Source organism: Passer domesticus, chromosome 4 (assembly GCF_036417665.1).
Source record: "Passer domesticus isolate bPasDom1 chromosome 4, bPasDom1.hap1, whole genome shotgun sequence".
NCBI classification, from domain to species: domain Eukaryota; kingdom Metazoa; phylum Chordata; class Aves; order Passeriformes; family Passeridae; genus Passer; species Passer domesticus.
In genome coordinates this window covers 71,539,875-71,562,291 of record NC_087477.1, presented here as the reverse complement: position 1 = coordinate 71,562,291, position 22,417 = coordinate 71,539,875, and the positions used below count along the sequence as shown (strand labels likewise).

The 22,417-nt window shown below is 38.7% G+C and overlaps 1 protein-coding gene across 3 annotated transcripts in view; it reads right to left on the bottom strand.

Moving 5' to 3' along the window:
• Positions 1–22,417, bottom strand: part of STK32B (serine/threonine kinase 32B) — a 157,542-nt gene that overhangs the window by 46,162 nt on the left and 88,963 nt on the right. For all 3 annotated transcript variants that reach the window (XM_064418674.1, XM_064418675.1, XM_064418673.1), the window contains one exon: positions 2,694–2,731. In XM_064418674.1, the coding sequence (XP_064274744.1) occupies positions 2,694–2,731 (38 nt within the window). The remainder of the gene's footprint in view (positions 1–2,693; positions 2,732–22,417) is intronic.

The following is a 22,417-nucleotide window of genomic DNA, read 5'->3' as shown; positions in this document are numbered from 1 at the left end:
CTGGTATTCAGAAGTTAATACTGAGATTCCAGTTATTTTTGAGTAGGTTTTTTCTTCCCATATTTGGTTTTAACGCCAAGATTGCTCATTGGCTACATCTTTCAATTTTGCTGAGAGTTTCCAAATAAGAGCTAAATGTATTCAAGAAGACAGAGTTTTAAGGAAAACTTTGATGATTACAAACCAATATAACAATATATAATAAATTAATTCCAGCTTCAATTAATTTAGTTCACTTATAAATGAAGTTATTTTACTGAGTAAAATTGTCACAATCAGATGCAAAAATCTACCTAAGAAACCCCCCAAACCCAATGACATGTAAATAGCCCTGTTAAATCTAAGAGTAAAATACTAGATCTGTGATTTTAGTATGGAGAGCCATCAGGAAACAGTGTTAAGATTAGAAATAGCAGTCATTCAGTGAAATTAGCAAGTCAGACCTTCAAAATTAACAACTAGGTAGTGAGTCTTCACATAATCTGTATTTAAGATAAGGATCCTAACAGAAGATGTTAATGATGATAAAGGAAGCACTCCAGGAAGCATCAGAACAGCTCTCAGAAATGGTCACTGGAAGCTGTTAAACTGTGAAAACCATGAGCCAGGAAATGAGACAAAGTCTCAGTCAGAAATGTTGTGCATATCCAATTACATGATACTTTGTGTAGGCATAATTTGTTTAATGAACTGTAAGAAAGACCTAGGGGTAAAGTCAAGCATGTAGGAAACTGTTGTGCTGTCTTAGAGGCCACAGGCTAAAATAAAGTTCCTTCCTGTACACCTGGTTGGGCTCATGTTAGGTGAATTTGTTATGCTTACTCTGCAGCCAAATGTATTTGTGGTGCATATCTTCAGCATATTTTTCCATTGAGTGAAATCTGATGATTTTGTTAAAAGAATGTTAAAATGTTGCAGCTTAATGAGAGCTGTTAAGGACTTCAAGAATAGCTTTCTTCTTGCAAAAGAGCTTCACTTCTGTAAGGTAACCCTGAGGTAATCAGCATGGGACAGGCACATGTCCTACTGATATCACCACATTTAGTGAGTTGAAGTGTAGAGACACTTTACAAGCTCCAGGGAATTCCTTCCCCCATCCACATGACAGGTCTTTGAACCTGTTTGAAGCCATGAATTGACAACTTCTGCTGACCAAGATTTGTGTGCTTGTCTGGAGAGGTCTGTTGTTTCACCCCTTGTCTGCAGGTGTACAGGTGTACTCTGCTGCTTTGCAGAAAAGAGGTAATCCATCCCAAAATTTCCAATCTGCCTGCAGATAACTTTGTTGCTGAATAGTTTATAATCAGGAAAAATCCCCTTCATTTTGCATGGTAGTGCTCACCCTGGTGTAGGTTCTTCTTTGTGATGCCCAAGTCCCCACAAGAAAGCTCTCACAAGAAAGATTGTTTTTTAGTCACAAGAGGCTGGTTTTGTGCACTAATTGACCTTGATGAGGGGCAGGGAGAGATAAAGGTGACTGTGCTTCCAAGGCTGTCACTCAGAGATTTAACACACTCATACTCATTTTGTGGTGCTCTTGGCATCTTTAATTCACCAGGACTTAAAGGCAAGATATTTCTATTTCATGCTTGTTTGCTGCTACTGGAGTCTTGGGAACATTAGCACTTATGGGTCTGAAGCATTAAATTGCTGAAGTTCTAGATGGTTTAAAACTCCAGTATTACTTTGCTTTATTAGCCTTTTTGTTCCCAGAAACAAACATCATCTATGCAGAATGTTACCTCTTTAATCAACTTTTACTTGTATACCCAGCAGCTCTACAATGGATTTTGAAATATAATGCCATCATTGGCATAATTTCAATATTATAGTTTCTCAGAGATTTTCTGCTTTCAATCAATTTTGGAAGTAAACAAAGCACAAGACTTTCCCCACAGTAGCAGGCGCATCTCCTTTTTCTAAAAAGCTGGAGGCTTTTTCCTCTATGTATTTCTGCTCTAACTGATACAAGGTTAATGTCCTCTTTACCTACATTTCTTATGTTTTCCCTATAAACAGTTGCAAGAAGATACATGACATTTTAACTAAATACTTCTTGGAGAGAGTATATGTTTAAAATTTAAGTTTAAAGAAATCAGCTGCTTTTCTTTCATACCACGTCTTTTATCTTTAAGAACATGGAATTTGTAGTAAGAGTTCAAAGCTGTTTATTGCTGTCTACTCCTTTTTATGCTATTTAAGCCAGAACTACATGTATGGAGACAAACTTTGCAGTCAAATTTGCACTATCTCTATCTAGATTTTAGAAAGTTTATTTTAGATATCTACATGAGAAATAATTTGCTATGTGGAATTTCTTAGCCCTTCAGAAGTTCTAAAAGAGAAAATGAAGTGCTTGGTACTGTTCTATCAGTAAGCACCTGAAAAGGGGTTATGGTGATTCACAGAATCCTGTTAATGAAATACCAACTTCTTTTTACCAAGTGTCCCTGCTGATCTCAATTCATATTAAATTCCTTTCTATTCAAACCTTGAAAATTTCTGATCTGCACATTTCTTTGGCAAAAGGAGGGGAAACTACACAATCCCCGAGGTGGTCTGAGGGAGCTTTCTGAGAAAGCCCAGATTTAGGTAGGAATTCAGCACTGGAGGTTGACTTACAAAGCATGCCATGAGCTTGCCACTGAGATCTCAGGAATTAGAGATTCTGAGGGAAAGCAATACTTACTTACCATGTTCATCCAGTAGTATGTTGTCAGGTTTGATGTCCCTGGAAAATAAGGAAAGGAAAACATTACATTTTATACCCAAAGGAAATCTGCAATTTAAAAGTTTTCTCCATTTGGGTATGAAGACTAAGTCACTTAAATCATTACAGACCCAATGAAAACCATATAATACATAAAGGCAAATGATTTTTATCTACATATTTTTGTTGCCCTGAGAAAACATGCATACCAAAGAGGCTCTCTGGGTTTCCATTTATTGTAGTTTTGTTTTCATATGGTTAGCATTGACATGGGTCTGGTTTTCAAGATTGTGTGCTTTACTCTTTATAGCAGCAGTAAAATGAGAAGGCAGATTTGCATCTAGAAGGTGCCTGATTGCTTCAGGGACTCCACATTTGACAGAAATAATTTAATTGGAAGCATAGGTGGTTTACCCTGTCTGCCAGACCTGCTAATCTGCCATGCATGGTCACTCACATACAGCAGAGTCCTGTGATCTGTCTTGTGCTAATTGAGTGTGTCCAGCAGCTCTGCTGTCACTCCCAGATCCCCACTTGCCTGTCTGGGACCAAGTACCGTGCTGGGGAAAGGAGCAGGGATAAGGGAAGGTGGAGATTATGACAGGCTGAAGCATCAGCTCAACTCTGTCACTCTTGGCACAAGAGAACAATACTGCCCTAGAGAGCTGCACTTTCAAGATTATTTTCTGTTGACCTGAATTCATGCTGCTGTGAGGAGGGATGGAAGCAACTTTTCCCCACCACTGTCAGGCATTCCCTTCCTCTTTCCTGGTCCAGAATATCTGCCATTGGTGTGGAGATATTAAGGGAAAATTCATGCCTTGCTTTCCTGGCCAGACTGGGCCCTGGTTGGGCTCACCTGTGGCTGGGTGAGCCTGATGGGGCTGTGCTGTGTGACACTGCCATGTGTGCTGTGTGACACTGCCCCGTGTGTGCTGTGTGACACTGCCATATGTGTGCTGTGTGACACTGCCATGTGTGCTGTGTGACACTGCCCTGTGTGTGCTGTGTGACACTGCCATGTGTGTGCTGTGTGACACTGCCCTGTGTGCTGTGTGACACTGCCTTGTGTGTGCTGTGTGACACTGCCCTGTGTACTGTGTGACACTGCTGTGTGTGCTGTGTGACACTGCCCCATGTGTGCTGTGTGACACTGCCATATGTGTGCTGTGTGACACTGCCCTGTGTGCTGTGTGACACTGCCCCATCTGCTGTGTGACACTGCCTTGTCACTGGCACCTTTCACTTCGTGCAGGTTCCAAGCTCCTTGTCCCCAGTGAGGCATTGCCAGAGTGGCAGAGCAGCAGCTGAGCAGCTTGAGCACGATTTTGGCCCTTGAGCTGAATTTTCTTACCTCAAAAGGCAAGAAACCATAAACTGGCAAAATAAGCTCCAGAATGTCTGCAAATGAAGTGCAAACACTCCCACCTCTGTAATCTCCTTTAGATAAGAGATGGCTTGATTATTCCAATTCAAACATTTCCTAGGTTTATATTTTTACAACATGCCCATACATGGAATAATCAAAAAATGAAGTGTTGGGAAAGGAAGATTTGTTATACCGGAATAATTTTTTTTCCAGACTTAAAGTAGAGAAGGACTTCTAAAGTAAACATTATACAGGAATAAGATAGCAAAAGCAATTATATTTATTGCTTGCATGATAGGAACTCAGTCATCACCTAAATTTCACATCTTTATTGACAGAAGGAAACCTACACTTTCCATAGCATTCTGGATTCCGCACTTTCTAGCCCTTGCTGAGATTCATATGAAATGAATTTAGTATCTTTTTAAAATTTTTAGTATTCTAAAATTATTTTTATAATTTGTGTGGTGGAAGCTGAGGAAACACAGTATGAATAAGAAAATAGTTTGGATCATTCTCTGCACATTTGGAAATAATGTACAATGCATATATATGTCTGTGTAAGGAACAGGATCTCATTATGAAAAATTATCTGGAATGGAAATTTAAAGTCATACCAATATTTCAGTATGAAATACTGGCTCTGCACAACTTACAGGCTACCTATAATTGTCTGATTCAGCAGCAGTTCGTTATTTGTATAATAAAAGGAACATCTGTCCTGGAGCCTATTTCACCCAAAATCTTCCAGACTCTGAGTTCTCTTTCCTTTCCCCTGTAATCACTTGGCATATAATTTATCACAGTATAATCTTTCCTTCCCTGATTTCATATGAGTGAAGTTGTGAGACAAACTGTAGGAATAAATATATTTGTTTATATTATGAAACATCTTTGTGTTTTGTTTAAATTTGGATTTTTGTATTTTGTTTAATTTGGTTAAATTAGCATAGGAGATTCTATGCAATTCTAAATGTAATGTTATATCTAATCTCTCAAGTAATGAGAGAGTTTTTGAAAGGGCTACTGCTCAGATAGTTTCTATATTTTCTAGTGACAATATGGTCTTTGGTTACTGATAACAGTTTTATAATAAGAGTTGGAATTGTGATTTCCTGTTGAATAGTCTCTGTGGTTGATTCACGACTTGAAAATACAGCAATAACTTTCCATGGACGTAAGTAAGTAAGTAATAGTTTTGACAGCTGAATTAAATATTTTAAACTTTGCCTTCCAAGCACAAACTGACTCTGCACTTCCCAGGTGGGTAAAAAGATTGGGGGTCATACACAAGTACATTTGGGTCTTTTTGTGGCTTCCTAGAATCAGTGATACATTCAACAGTGCTCCAAACTCTTTCCCCCAGTTTAAGAAAACAAAGAATTAGAATTATATTGTTATTAGCACTTCACCAAGAATAAAACTGATCAAAAGGAGAAATTCATCTTTATGAGCTACTGCCATGTGTATAGTTGTACAGCACCCAGGGATTGCTCATTACAATACAGTGCCTTTTTAATCTTTTTTTTTAAAGAAGATCAGTTCAAACAATTTCAGTATCTCGTACAGTATTTCATCATTAAACAGTCTATACATTTTTATAGCCACCAGAAAGGACATTGACAAATCCACTTGACAACTGTATGTATCATCAAATAAATTCTTCATTCAGTTTGTGTCTGTAATGTTCAGAAAGCTGAGTGCTAAAATTAGATCTGTGCTTGTCAGGACCTAGGACATTCCTCTGGCTGCTCTGGGTGATTCGAGACCCTGGCAAGGGGCTCAGAGACCTTGGCACGGAGTCAAAAACACCTGTGCCTTTGATTTTAGTCCATGGAAAAAATTACCAACTTTGTGTGAAGACTTACAAGCCACAAGAGTTTGAGTAGAATGATAGTTAATTTGTCACAGGGTGAAAAAGTAGAATTTTGGGGTTTAGAATGGGAGTTCAAGAGGGAAGATGAGGAATCTGGGTGTGTCCGGTCCTTCTTCTTCTTCTTGTCCTCCATCTTCTGCTGGGATGGTGACACTTTTTGATTGGTTTAGAGATAGACTGTCTAACATAGGTGATAGGTGTTGGAAAATTATTGTAAATAAAGTACATGTAGTTCTTAGTATAAAAAGTTAACACTGCCCCAAGGGCAGGCACTGTGCCACAAACTGACCTGCAGGACAGATCTCAGCAGGTCAGAGAAAGAATGTAATAGATAAGAGACAATAAACAACTTTGAAAAGCAAAACCGATGAATCTCGACCTCTTCTTCTGTTGCAGGGCTGGGAAAAAAGAGACTTTTGAATGCCTTGGGGGTCATTTCAACCACAGAAACCTGAGATGTGCTTATCCCTCCATGACTAATTCAGGCAGCGGCTGATACTCGATACAGATGTGCACAATCCATAAAGCCTTTCCCACCTAAGAGATGTTCCCACTGCTGGCTTTGCTCATTTTGCTCCGGGGCAGGATGTAGCTGGGGGCAGGCACCACAGGGCATATGGCCTTGCTCACAGCAGCACAACCCCTCAGTCCCTGAGGCAGCCTGGTGGACTCACAGCACTTCCACAGACTCAAACAGGATATTTCAAACTGCTCTCACAGCAAGTGAAAGTCTGGGCTATTTTAAGCCAGAAGGTAAACAAGTTTATTCCGTGCGACACTGCTGCTCTGGGGTGACACGCCTGGGGATGCCAAGGAGCTGGATTCACAGGGCAGGTGAGAAGGACAAGCACAGGGTCACCGTGCTCAGTGTCCCTTCCAGCAGCTCTCTGCTGTGGGACTGGCACTAAAACCTCTGCTCTCCAGGGGCAGCTTGTTGAGAGAGAGCTCTAAGGCTGCAGAGGAGCACGGGCACTGCTCTGCCCTTGCCCTGACCACTGCCAGCCAGGAGAGGGGCACAGAACTTTCACTGGGGGCCAGGGGAAGCCTTGGCAGGCACAGGTGAGTTACAAGTTACTGGATGTATGCAGAACTGAGGGCTTCTGGAGACTGTTGTATTTTGTTCCTTTAAATAAATACTCTAATTAAATTCACTAAACCACTTTTTTAGTGAATTTAAAAGATAAATCCTCTTTAGTTAAGGAGTTTAAATTCAAACATACTGTGTAAGTGAAATTCTGATTTGATTGCACACCAATTTTTCTGAAAAAATTTCCCATTAGCAAGATGTTTAAACAGCAGGGTGCGAAATGCAGCACCTTAACTTCAGGGTTTTCCTGCTACACATCTCCCTAGTTAAGATAATTAATTGAAACACTTGGATTTAATAATCCAATTACCTTGAACCAGCTCACAGGAGAAATTAAAGGACTTTTGCAATGACCACATTCACCACAGTTTGGGTTCAGACATGCTCTGGGCTTCTCTCTCACCATTCATCAAGCAATGGCCAGCAGAGCTATCCTGGACACTGATCTTGTAAATACAACTTTGTCAGTCTGTACCTGTACTACTCCAACTGTTTTTGTTTGCAGAAATATCACAGCCACATAGAAATGAGAGCAGAGGAACCTTCAGAGTCTTTTGCTCAATGACAGGACAAGGCATAACTAGCATAAAAATTGGCTCAAGAAACTCAAAGGTGTGAACAACTGAGAAAAAAAAAAAAAAGAAAAATCCCACAAATCAATTGCCATTTTTGATATTGCCTGTGAAACCATTTCTGGATTTCTTCAATTGTCTTAGCTACAAATATGAAAATAAAACTGTCTGCAGGACACAAGTTGAGTGAGAAGATGCTGCATATAATTTCCAAGTAGGAAAGAACGATTAATAATCTACTTGTATCTTTTATAATGTATAGGCAGTGTGTGCATCCCATGTGTTTGAAGATTTTCTCTCTGCATGGAGTGAAACCATGCACATGAAAACCATGCACATGGCTCAACTCATGTTCACTGCACATGCCAGTCAGAGTGTCCTCCCTGGAAAGGCTCACAATGGTTATAAAGGACTTGGGTTCAAGAATCTGCAGTTTTAATTGCCTTTTCCATCACTTTTTTTTTCTCATGTTATGAAGTAGAAGCTGGTCTAAGTCAAGAGGTGGAGAAGTCATGCAGTCTTCATCCTTGTTGGTTTTCAAGACCTGAGTGGATAAATCCCAAATAACCTGCTCTGATCTGCAGGCTGCCCCTGCTTTGGGAAGATCATTATGCCAGAGGTGTCTGGAGGCCCCTTCCACTCTGAATTAGTCTATGAAAAATAATGTATTTAAGTTCAAAGACTGTCTTACTTCCCCTCCTTCTGACTGCTAGGAAGTTCATGAAAGATTGAAGAAAGCGGTGAGAGAACTGTATATGTGGAATTTAGTGAGTCTTTGATATAGTCCATAGCAGTTGGCAGCTAGTGAGAGCTTTCACCTCTTAAATTCTATCATGGGGCTTGAATACTCATGAAGAAAATGGTAGGACTAAATAGCCTATCTTCATCTTGAAATGAGGTTAAAATTGAAATGCCCTGCAGTTCAGCACTGGAGAGATGTAACACAGTATTTATTAGCTATGGAAGTGGTAAAAGAATGAAGATTATATCACCTGAAGAGGACTCTGAGAAATCTCAGTAGGAATGACTAAATCTAGATGACTGTATTCCTAGTGTCAGATAAAATGACAGAAATTATATATATATATGTATCAAAAGGAGAATCTGAATTGCTCACCCAGATTAATGACCATAAATACCCATCCAGAGATCACACTTTTGTGTTCCTTATTAGATTAAATAATCTAATAAAGACTGAAAAACATGTGATTATGCCACTTGCTCTAAAGCTTGAAATTCAGTACAATCTACAACCTCAAAAAAAGTTTTGTGTGATATGATCAGTCAGGACTTCATAACTTTTTGTCTCTGTTTTTACTGAGTGGACTTGAAACATCCATCTACAAAAGAAAGGAGTACTTCTGTTGAATTCAACCATTAATTGCCCATTTTTCTCAAGAAAAAAATTGATGGCTCATTCATTGGCTAGTACTTCACATTGAAAACAACTAATTTTAAATAAGTTACAGAAAATTATTTTAAGAAGATGTTCTGTAGTAATTTTAAATAATATAGGTCCTTCTGGTTAAATAATTTCTTAGGATCTATAAGAAAACAGTCAAAAAAGAAAAGGTCTAAGGCTAAACAAAAAAATTCCTTGTGAATAAAGAACAAATAGTTTAGATTTCTTAGTTAGTAGCAGAGACCTGTTAGCTGTGATGAGACAAATAATAGTATCTACATGGTAAAAAAACCTTCTCTATTTGCCTTTAGAACATGAATGTGGATTCATATTCCATAAAACTGAAGTAAGCTAAACAAACAGTTTTATTTTTGTAACAGAGAATTAAACTCAAGGTGATTACTACAAGACATAATTTCATTAAAAATGCTTCTGAGGCTTAAGCAAAGATTTAGACATTGATCTGAATAACAGAACTACCAGCTAGAGTTACTCCAGCTAAGATTAATCTAATTAAGGAGAGCACTTCTGCAGCACATACAAACACTGTCTACCTCCTCCTGTAGGGCAGTGGTGATGCCTAGAGCCCATGAGCAACAAAGCTCCATGGGTCACAACACATGTTTGTCTCAGTCTGGGTGTAGTAACCCAAAATTCACATGTGAATCACTGAAAATTCATTGGCTGGCAATGAAGGCAACCCATGTCCTTGCAGAATGCTAAGGGGATTTTTTCCTCAAAGTTTCAACACATCACAGAGAAATCAAATTAGATGGATTTTTCATTCTCATAAGGATGCAAAAGAAGGATTAGGATTCAGACAAAGCATAAGGATTCAGACAAAGGATAAGGATTCAGACAAAGGCCCTTGAGGTGAGTGGAAGGATTACACTGGCTTCAGTCAACATTGTTTCCACTCTAATCAAGATTTTCTAGTACATTTTCTCTTTAGTGCTAACAACCCAACTGTTGTGTAGGATAAGCCTTAAAATATTGAGTTAAAAGTTTTTTTCATAATCATGCTGTTTGTGTCTAATGATAATATTTTTTTTCCTTACATAGAAATAAGCTATAAGACTAATACTAGGTGCATAGCAGTCCTCAACAGCCATAAAAAGGGCAATGAGTTGGGAAATATAAGCTTCAGCTATGGATTATTTGAGTTCACATGAGACATCACTGGATCAGAGCACTGAAGTGAACCACATAATGTATGATAAAGGGTTTTCTCCTAGTTATGGAAAGAAATGTAAACAAATTCTGATTTTCACAGAGAGGGACCTTATTTCTTTTTTATTTTTTTATTACACTCACAAATAATATCAATACCTAAGGCATGCAGTTCATAAAGGAAGTGACTGCATAGATATTGAGGGTTTTTTTAGCTGAATTTATTAATGCTTTGGATAAAGATAAAGTCAATATATATTAGCTACTGTACACCCAAGACATTAATTTTTCCAAATATGATTTCCTTCTCTGAGGGTGGCCCAGAAATGAGGTATCTTCCAGAGCTGAACTGTGCAGTGCACCTACCAGGAGGACTTGCTCAAGAAATAGCCTTGGTGAAGTGTGATGAATCTTTCTTCCCTTTGTCAACACCTCATCACTCATTTATCTTTTTATTTTTCTGTTCCTGACTAACATTGTTCCTAGTTTCCAGAACTGCTCAATAGTTTAAAAAAAAAAGATCATAGTAAGCATCTCAGAGTTCTTTACTGTTATTTACAATTAGATGAATGGGAATGAAAGACTTTGACAGTTCCAGGCCTCTGATTGCCTGTTCACACACCACTCACTTAGATTTCAGCAGTAATTACTGCCACTTACTGTCCTTTCATAAAAAAGATCTTCAGAGCCTTCTGTTCCTGCTCGAATGAATGTTGTGACAGTATATGGCCCTGTGCATCACTGTAATTTTGAAATTTAAACAATTCAGTAAAACTGAAAATAAGGTGAGAAAATGAGGTATTAGATTATTCTGTTTTTCTCTGCAATTCCCCCTCCTGGGCTTTAATGCAGAAACAAAACAAAAAAAAACCCCATAACTACTTGCAACTACTTCTCTGCTAGCAAGCATTTACATGTTTCTAATCAAACTCGCATCATCCAGTCCATTATCACATTTTGGAGCGTTTTCCTTCTGACAAGAAGGAAACAAGACCATTGTCAAGTCTGTATGAAACATATAACTGCTGTCATAATTTTCACAAGTGAAAAAGCTCTCACCCATAAAAGCCTCTGGAGACCCTACCTCTCCCTAAGTACATTCAAAGAATATCTGGACACCTGGCTCAAGGCTTGGGACTGTAGTGCCACTTATGTAGAAACAAGTTACTGTGAAGCTGAGTTGTGTGGTGCCTGGAGTTCCTTCCTAGTTTAGTACTATTTTTTACCAGGTGTCCATGACAATGCTGGATTTTCTTAACACTTGTATTAGCCAATTTTATATAGCTCTGAAAATAAAGCTGCCAAAGAAGATATCAAAACATGTTTATTTACAAATGCCTTAACTGGAACAAGATTGTTATTTTCCAATTTTATCCCCATGTGGAAATATACAAATATGAAAACATCTTCAATTCTTTCCTAGCAGCAATAGGTGGCAGTAATGATATCTACATTTGTCTGGATGGCCAGTGGGCTTTGGAAACACTGTGTTTTTCAGTTTTAGTTTGGGTAAATAGCTGTAGTATATATTGTTATTCCGGGCTGAAGAAAATTACCTTTTTAAAATAAAGAAACCGATAGCTAACCTTTCAAATTTCTGTATATATAGCCAGATAATAGTCTTCTTTGGCTACATTCAACTTCTGAATTTGCACAGATGTCAAATCAAAAGAAAAATATTAAACACAGATTATTTCATTATATTGTTCTTATTGAATAACCCAAAATTGCTTTACCACAGAGGTAATTATATACTGCAGTAGCAAAAAAAATAATAGGAAAATATTCTTAAATGTTATAAAAGCGAGAAAGATTTGCCCAAAGGAGCCTGTGAATTGTACTTTGTCTCCTGTGTGCTGCAATGTATGATATGTCAGAGAATGGGATTGGAAAGTACCACTGCAGCCTTATAAACTGAGCTTTTCTATAACAAAGCCTATATCACCCAGGATTTATCTTCCTGACACAATGGTTCTTTTTCAACTAAACATTTATACGCACAAGCAACTTGCAGGCAATCCAGTGCTTAGTTTTCATTTTGCCTGAAGAACTCAAAGTAATGACAAATGTTACACTTCCTTTGCTAGAACTGTTTTCTGGAGTTAATGTTACACAGGTACAGGTCTTGGAATTCCATGCAGTGCTGAAGGGAACCTGGGAGAGCTGTCAACACTGATGATACCAAATATCACTGCATTTCAAATAAAAAGCTTCTTCAGCCAAATGTTTCTTCAGATCACGTGCAGGAGTCATTCAAAATCACCACAGAGCAGTAATTTTTGATAATCTCACAGCTGATGACTCTAATATATTCTCTGTGGTAGAGTCAGGTATTATTGAGACCTTCTGTGTGTGGATGCACAAGGGTCAAACCACTCTGCATGAATCAGCTTTTAAGAGCAGGTGACACCTCTGATAACCATGGGGAGGGCACGACTCATTAGGCAATAATTGGAGCGTGGCACTTGGAAAGAATTATCTGCTACAGCAGGAAAGTGTATGCATTGCAATGGTGATGCTTTCTTCCATGGCCCTGTGTAGAGAGCTTTTGACTAGAAATAAGGGAGAATGTACTTCGTGTGTACTCTGCCAGCAATTACAAGACTATCAGTCTCCTTCCAGTAGAAGGCATAGGCTCTATTCCAATTTTCACAGGCAGAAATCCATGTGTGAAACTAAATGAGAGAAGAAATTGATGACATTTGCCCTCTGCCTAAAGACAAATCAGGAGAACATTGTTACTGATAAGCCCATTTGGCTTCATCTGTTGTAAAAAGCCAGCATCATAAGAGTGGTGTTTTGTAATGACTGAAATTCATATAGCTGCTCCTTTGTTTTTCTCTGCATGAAATATGGAATAGATCCATTCAGATGTATTGCATCCCCAGGAGCTTGCTCAGCTTATCAGGCAAATTCAAAAAGAAAATTTACAGAATTCCAAACACACAGGTGTGCTTGTCAGACACTGTTCTTAAGTGTGTAATTACTGTATAATATCCCTAATATTTACCTTAAACCCTCTACCAACTTCGCTACCTAAAAGTTCATGCACCACCTGTTTGAGCAACAGTGGCCATAATAATATTTTCATATTATTTAACAGCTTTTCCTTCATCCATATCATAGTGCAACCAACATGGCTGGCAACTAAAGTGTGGTTCAGCACAGCACTCTTCATGTGCAGGGCAAGGAAAGAAACAGGAACTTCTGAAGGTTCCAGGCTTTCAGCAATTGCCTGGGCTCAATGCAGCAGTGAAACTTCCCAATAAACACATTTTCTGCTGATCTGAGTTCCAGCAGCACAGTGCAGCAGGGAGAAGGGCTGCAGACCAGAAATCAAGAAACAGCCACATGAGGCTGTGTGGTTCATTCTGATCTGAAGCCCCAAATCACCGTCACCTCTGACAGCATCTCCTGCTGGCTTGTGCCTCTGACATGGGTACGAGTATTTGGACCTTCATTCCTCAAACTGACCACCTGGCATCCCATTATATACACAACCAGAACGTATCACCTAGAGGATACAGAATGTGTTCCACAGACAAATGAGCTTTGATGTCCTGCATACGCTTCCCCTTCTGGGTAATTTTATGAATTTAATGTATGCAGAAGTTTGCTGCAGTAGACCAGGAAGGGAGGTGCAGTATATTCTAGAAAAGAAAATTATATTTCATAAATGATTAAAAAACTGACCTGCTACTACCTGAAACATCAGTAGCATGTCCCATGACACTTTTCTGTGTTGAGGTTCACATATCTTAGTAATAAGGTACTTGCAAGAATAATTTTGTATGCTTTTCAGAAGGAACATTTGCAAACAAACTCACAGAGCAATAAATATGTGTATTACTGCATATTGCTGTTTAGAATAGATGAGACATGACAGGAAATATTTGACCCAAACCCAACTCCTACTTCAGTACATCACCCTTCTAAGAAGTTTCTCTATTCTAGGAGATGTCAACAACATATTGCTTGTTGCCTGAAATCAAGCAGCCAAGTATTCTAACTATTCTTGAAGAATTTGGATGAGGAATCAGGAATTGGCAATTCTGTTTGAGCCCACAGACTGCAGTGCCTGGTTAAATGGATTACTGGGCGAGAATACAGTAGAGTTGAAGGTGAATTTGGACTCTGTGCAGAGAAACTGCTGCTACAGTACTACTTGCACTGAAATGATTAGAAGGATTATTGTTGCTATTTATTCAAGTGAAAATAGATATGAGATTCTGGTCTCAGGTTAAAACACTTGGATTAGGTTCTATTGTGTATTAGGCATCTATATACCCATTTATTGCCATCAGATGTATAAAAATCACAGTCATTGGAGTGCAGAAGTCATTCATATGACTGACTATTTTTAGATGAACTGAAAGCTTTATAGATTCTTTTAGCTTTATAGATTTTTTGGCTAGGTTGGCTTGTTTGAACAGACAACTACAAAAGTATAGACTCCCTCATTTAAATCTTGGTGAACTGTGGACTAAGTTTTTTAAGACATAAGAAAAATCTTGCATGCTGTGTGAAATGATGAAAACAACCGGGGACGTTCTCAAGCCAAATTATTGTAAGGTGTTATCACAGAAGTGCAGGCAGGTGTTTAAGCCTCTTGCAGGAGTCACACTCCGGGCTCTCATTGTCTTGTTTGACGTCATCTCACACCACGAACAACGCAATCCTTCTTACATGATTAATTGTGCTGTATTCAAAACACCTTGCACACCTCAGAAGTTTTTAGTTGCTGCCATCAAAAAACACATCCTTCTCATTTGCAACATGAACTTCTGAAGCTCTGTATTGTCTTCTATCTGTGTGAGGCTTAGAGGGAGATGTCTGAGAAGGAGCCCAGGGGTTCCTTGCTTCCCTCCAAGGCAGGTGGACTTCACAAGCTCAGCTGTTTGTGGCATGCAGGGAACTTGGAAATACCACAGTGGTACAGCTTTTTGCTGCTTGTGTACAACTGGAGCCACATTTCAGCTTGGGGAGTTAACATCTTGCCTCATGTGAGGAAACTTGTGACCAAGTGTTTCATAGGAAGGAACAACCAGCAATGAGTGACCCCATTAACTGAAGAGTTACAGTGGTCTGATGTACAGGTTCAAAAATCTAGACAACTAAGGTTTAATAATTCCATTTCTCAGCTTCAATCTCATATGCTATTCCATTTTGACACTGTCTCTTCCAAAAGGAAATATTAAACAATAATGACAGGATAAAAGACTGTTTGCTAGAAATGTACTTCCTTAAGTACATGCTCATAATTCTTAGTTTCAGCAGCAGAGGTACTCTGGCACTGAGGGAAATAAGCTGCTACTTTAATTAGTGTTAACTCTCTTTACTTATGTAAGTGCATGTGTTTGCATTGGGGTGCATCTGTAAAGCATTACTGTGGCTTAGGAGATTTACAGAAGACAGTTGAAGGAGCACCACCAGGGGAAAATTCTGCAGCATTTCAAATTAAGAGGCAAGCTGTGACTCTCTGTGGGTTTTAAAGGCAGAACTCTAGATAACTAATACATTTAATTAGCATAAAAGCTGAGAAATGCAACATCCTGGCAATAGCTTTTTGACTCAGCAAGTCTTGTTAAGTGACTGTATTAGTAATTGTTACTGATTATTGAAAACACATCCATTATTTTTTATTGGATTTCATTCAAAATAGACCTCTGACACTCATTGAGTAGTCTTGTTGGTCTGATATTTTAATGAAGATCATATCTTAACTATTGTAGCACCTTGGGGGAGAAACGTGGGAAGTGTAAAACTGCATTTCCCCACATCATCAGCTTTTCTAGAAATACACAGAGAGATTGATCTTTATGTCCGTGTGTTAATTTTTATCTACAGAGCTCTGAGCAGTGGTTTTCACAGCTGGTAAATAAAGGCATACTCAAAACCACTGAGCTTTCAGTAAATCTTATCCCACTGACTGGGAATTCCCACACTGCCACCAAGCCCCTATTTCCTCTGTTACTGCACCCCTGTTCTCACTCTCTCTACTCACTCCAGCTTTGGCTTTTAGGGTCTGACTCTTTCCACAGCAGTTTTCTCTTGCCCACTCCTACACTCCGACACACACTCTGCACTCCCTGGTCTTTTCCCCAGCCATCCTAGTTCCCCTCTGGACATCTCTGCCCCACTTGATGCAGGTAGGTGATGTCCTTGTTTTGGTGCCCCCAAATCCATCTATCTTACCACCAATTTCTCTTTCATTACTACTGTCTCTCCAAAGAGTAGATGCCCAAAATATTTGCAGTCTAAACTCAGCCTGACAGCAAAGACAACATCTGAGTATGGAAAGAGGGCCCATAAAACCCTCACATTTATCTTCTAATGTATCTGTGTCCATAACTAAAACTCCAAACCTTAAAAATTGTGACATGTACACTAAGAATATTACTAAAATAAATTTTGAGACTATAATGTGATTAGACACAGAATAGTCACTCTGAAAGGCCAAAAAAGAGAGATGCTCCAATTTTGTATTGTGTTTTTCTTGGGCTAGAAAGGAACTCCTCTTTATTCAGAACACTACAAAAGTTTCACATTTATAACAAAATGAAGAGCTAAATGCCTGAATTAAAATGGGTAGCCACTGGATAGACACTATTTCTCATTATTATTAGTCAGACTGTAGAGATGATTTTGATCATCACTATAAAGAATGACCCAATTAATCTGAACCCAATTTAATAAATTTTGGTTTATTGAATGTCCCCTGCCTACCAAGTGCTGTTCCCACCTTGCAAGGTCCCAGTTTGACACAGTACTTTAATGTCTTTCCCCACTGACAGTATTTTTCATGTGTAAGTGCACCACAGCTGCTGAATTGAAGGTTTGCCTTGTCTCCTCTGCTGCAGGAAAACACGATTATCCGCACTGCATTATCCTGGGAAATTCCCCTGGGATAAATGTAAGCTGTGTATGCACATGTTGGGAGAAGCAGAGGCTCATCAGTAGCACTGTCTGTCATACAACATCAAAGCTTTGAGCTGCTGTGCTTTGTCCTCTCTAACACCCATCCAGGGGAGCTGGGACAGGATTTTACAGAGAATACAGAAATGTTCGAAAATAACCTTGAGGGAGTGTCATGAGGAGCATCCAAGGAGGGGTAGAGAGAAGAAATGCAAGGGGAAAAAATTGAGAAGGCAACTTCAGCATAACAAATCTGATGGTAATTTGTACCCTAATTGCAGTCCCTGCTCACAAGATAATTTATTTTTAAAGAAGAAACTGTCAGATGATCACAATTACAACTCTCACTCTTTCTCAACTCTCAGTATATTTGTGGAGTCGTACTAAGGAAACCACACCTCACTTGAAATATCTAAGCCGTACTGAAAGTTTCTGAATGCATTTCCAAAGCATGAAGAAAGCTCAAATTGCAATATCCATTAAGGAAATATCTTCTGTCATACTATGAACAATTCACTCAACACTTGAGATACAGAAGACTACTGCAGGCATGCAGAAATCAAGTAAAGTGCACCTTTTTCTTAAGTCTTTTTTATTTTGCCATGTATTAGAAAAACTTACATTGTAAGGAAATCTTCAAGGGAATGACAGAATACTTTATGTATGTGTTGCTCATCCAAACTGAAAAATATGTTGCCACCACTGAGCAGAAACAGGAGAAAGAAACAATTGTCCATATGTTGCTCTCAGTTCATACTTTACTTAGCATGAAATTTAGTCTTTTTCCATATTCCCTTTTCCATCTACATACTTTAATCAAAGATTTTAAATTTCCTCACTGACTGCAAACAAAAAAGATTCAAGCACACTGCCTGAAAATCTGTCATTTCAGTGGAGAGAATATGCCTGCTCAGAGTCATGGTGGTGTGAAAATTTCCAAGATACAAATATACCAGAATACTTAAAATACTAACACTAAAGCTTTGAAGGAAAAGGGATTAATGTTGTATCACATATGGTTAGCTCTTGTTCTCTCCTCTGTTGGCTGGGACTTCACATCATTGCTCATTTGATCTCTGGATCAGCCTTTCATCCACTTTCAGATGCATGGAGGGGTTGGGATAGGAGGTGGAAGGCCAAAAAATCAGAGTAAGCCAGGCAGTGTCATATGAGACAGTGGATATTGTTATGCCTCTGTAGAAAGAGTGCCTAATCATTCTAATTATTAGCAAAAATTATTTGCATGTAGTTATTAATACTCTTGATTATTATATTTAGCATAACAGTATCAACATGCTATTAATATGGTGGGCTTTGCTGGCATAAATCAGCTGGGAGCAGACATCCATACTAAAATCACTTGAAGCTTTAAAGCAACACCAACAAATTTTTAATGGATTTCTCTGAAAGAAAGATATCTCTTATAACTGGCCACAAAGAAACTAGCAATATGATAAAGCAGGAAACTGGCATTAACCAGATCAGATTTGTGGGGGGAGACCTGAGATAATCTTGAATATAAAGCTCTGCTTTAGTTCTTTCAGCATCTTCTGCTTCAAACTGAATGTCTAAAAATGATTAATGATTGAAATTTCAATACTGAGAAGGAGGAAAGGAAGGAAGGAAACAAAGCATTAAATTTTATTATCCATCAATAGGATGCTAAATTATGGATATGAGGGATACATAGCATTTTAATAAAGCCTGCTTTCCCTGAAAGGTTTTGTAAAGGGATTATTGAAGGAAACCAGGAAGGGGCAAGCACACAGACAGGTGATGGCAGCTGATTTACACAGGGGTGCAACCAATCTTTGTCTTTGTGGTGTACACAGCACAGGCTGGTTTTCTTATTCATTGCTTCTCTTTTTAAAAAACAAACACTCAGACAAGTGTAGATATGAACTAGATATAAAGGAGTGTATGATGGATTTAGAAGAAAGAGTTATTATTTCTTCTAGAAAGAATTTCAAACAATGTTATCTAAATCATCATTTTTTTTACAATTATTTAAAGTTTTTCCTCAATTCTCCCCCACTTCATTGACATTTAGCTGCAACCAACAAAAAACCCATGAGAAATCTCTCAAATCACAATGCCATCACTAGGCATTGTGGACTTCTACATGCCTAGATCATATCTACCCTTGCCTGGGTGTCTGATTTTAAAAAGAGAAGCAATCAATAAGAAAACCAGCTATTCTGCTGTGTATGCCACAAACACACATTTAAAATGGCCTTGATTTAGGTTATCTTTAGCCACTAGATTTGTTACCTAATGCAAGACGGTCAGCCACTCGGTGTATAGGTCACGTGTTCCATCTCCTACCATTGACCAGACATGCAAATTCTAAATTATCTAGGGCTTGTGAGATGAGTTTTCCTTGGCTAAAGAAAATATTTCATATAAGCATATTCCTACAATGGTACAATAATGAGAGAGGGAAGATGAAATAAAGGGAAAAGAGGTGACTTCATCTACTCACTGAAAACTCTAAGGAAACAAGAAATTCCCTGCTGGCTTCAGTGAGGGTGTTTCACTCATGGGGAATCGAAGCAGTGAGGGTGTGATGGGCACCTTCTGGTATTTCACCTCAGTGAGGAAGGGAGAGCACATCAGGCCCACAATAAAGGATTGTATCTGTGCCAGTGGCAGGAACCAGAGCACCTGATGGGACATCATGCATCTCAGAGTGTTCCCTGTGTCTCCTTCCAAATACACCCTGCTTTACTTTATTTGTGGTTTATATACTCTATATATGGAATTCTCTGTATTTCCAAACCAGCATCATTTATTAGCAGTATCTGATCTGGTATATCAAATAACTTTTTCTGTAGCTAAACAGAAGTAAAATTAATTTGTTCTTGTAGGGAGAGAACTCCGTTCAGAAGATGAAAGGCTTGTTCTCTGTGTATTTGTATCTTGTGGTATCTAATTCTTTGTTAAGTGCATGACTGAAATTTAAATACCCTTTGTGCCTAGAATTTATGAATCACTTTCTTTTTTCATCTTTGCTGGCTCATAAGCATTCAGCAGGTGTTCAGGGCTTTATGGTTTGCATGGTGCTTCTTTTTTGACTGGTTTTGATATGTTTTCCAATTTACTTCTCTTATGTAGCTCATTGCTCAGTTCCTGTAATTTTTCCTCAGAATAATGTGGGCCAGCACTTGCATAAAGAACAAAATACAATGCCATGGAAGAGACATAGGAACACAAACTAAGAAAATTCAAAGGATGAGTCTCTTGATCTGCTATGGTCTTTGATACTGCTTATAAACTGAAGCCATGTTATGGTTATTTTTTCCCTTGTTCATCTATGTTCAGACCGTACTATACTTTTTCTTCATGTACACACACTTGCCAGAAAGTAAAAGACTATTAGTATGAGCAGAAATCTGTAAGGAACTGTGTTTCATCTGGTATATCCAGATAAATCTCAGGTTGGCACTATTCTGCCTGTGACACCACCTGTGAAAATCCAGGGGCAAATTTTCCATTTCCAAATAATTTTCAAAACTATTTACTGCTTACCTACTAAATGGAAAATGTTATGAAGGGCATGCTTTTAAGCAGAGTTTGTTCTTTTGCTGTATGTTGTCACAAGTGAGACAGGGAAGGCCCATTTTAAAGTGTCTAATCATTTAGATGCAGCATCTTATTTCACCACTGTCAAACAGCTTTGCAGACTCAATGATAATGAACAAACAGGTTCAGTTCTGAACACAGAGTAACTCTTGTCTAGGAAGACAACCTTACCCTGCAGTGGATCAACTGGCAGAGGAAAATGCAATGCTCAATTTCCCACTATTTTCCATTAGCTTTGGCCCACCCTGCAGTGCTATTGAGTTACTCAGAGCTGGAATAACTCCTGGTGCTATTCTCCATTGGAAGCAGAACTTAGAGGAAGGGAAAACAGACTGGTGATGAAACAACACAGACCTGCCAAGCCAGGCTGATTCCAGTCATATTGTGCTCAAAAAAATTTTGTATGTGCACTTATATATGTACACATACACACATGAACAGTTTTGCATTAAATAAACCCCACTAAAATAAAAGTGCCCTGGGCACACTGAACAAACAGTTAGTCCAGTATCCTAAAATTGTGCTGGAAGGTTACTGCAATTTCCATTCCAGACATCTGCCACATCCAGCCTCCTCTCTAAGCAGATGAAAACCAGCGGAGCCAGATGATGATGAAAAGTTGTGAGGGCAATGCAGTTAACACTTGTCCCTTAGAAAGGGAAAATGTGATTTTTTTCATCATGAGCATGTTACCAGGGCAGCAGCCACAGCATTGCAGGGCCAGCACTGCTCTGAGCCAAGGCTGTAGCTGCAGGAGCATCCTGGAAGGGACAACACTGGAGCTACTGTCGGAAGAATTTGCTGAATGGAAACAGGCAGCCTACTTTGGTGAGGAGGCAGGTGGTTTTATTGAAATGTATGAACAGCAGCATTTGTGAAAGGAGGAGGTTGAGTTACTCATGGCTGAAATAAGTTTATTCAGCCTTTGATGAGAAAACTTTTGTCCAATACATTATTCACTTTCATTACACAACCAGTTCTCAAGGAATGTGTTTAGTCATACCATCCTCAAATGGCAGAATTCCGGATTCGATCCAAAATTTGAGAATGTTTGAGATGATGTGTACTGTAAGCCTTTCTGGGTTTACTGGGATCCAAGGGTGTATAAGAAATGCTACCCATCCAGCTTTAAAATAATAATTTTTCATGTGAGAAATGTGGATAAAATATAATTACAGCAAGGCTGTGAGAAAATAAGGGTTTTCAGTGTAATTCTTACCTGTGACCAGCAATCACTATTAAGTTAGCTGTTGTATAAGTGAAAAATTTATTCAGAATAGCCTTCAAATAATAGCTTAAAACTCAGATATTTTCTTTTTAAAGTTTTTACAATTCTGGGTGAGCATCGATGCAAATTCAAACATTTACAATAGAGCTGCAAGGCACAGAGCAGCATTCATTGTTGTACCATAATAAATAAATCCACTATCGCAGAATTATGCATGACAAATATGGATTTTATACACATGGGTGTGATTAATAAAAATTGCAAGTTTCATAAATACACCAGAACAGTAGTGGGTTTTATTCTATTTATGGCTAAATTTGTCCCTGCAGTAACAATAGTCCTGTTGCTGAAATGATTGCCATGTTCAAAGTACACACCACTAACCACATCAACAAACACAGAGACATTACAAGGCATCTGCAAGGGGAACGGGCACAGTACTGATCTCTACACTTCTGCCCCATTCATACATGCCTGGGAATTCTTGTCCCCTTCAGCACCATTTC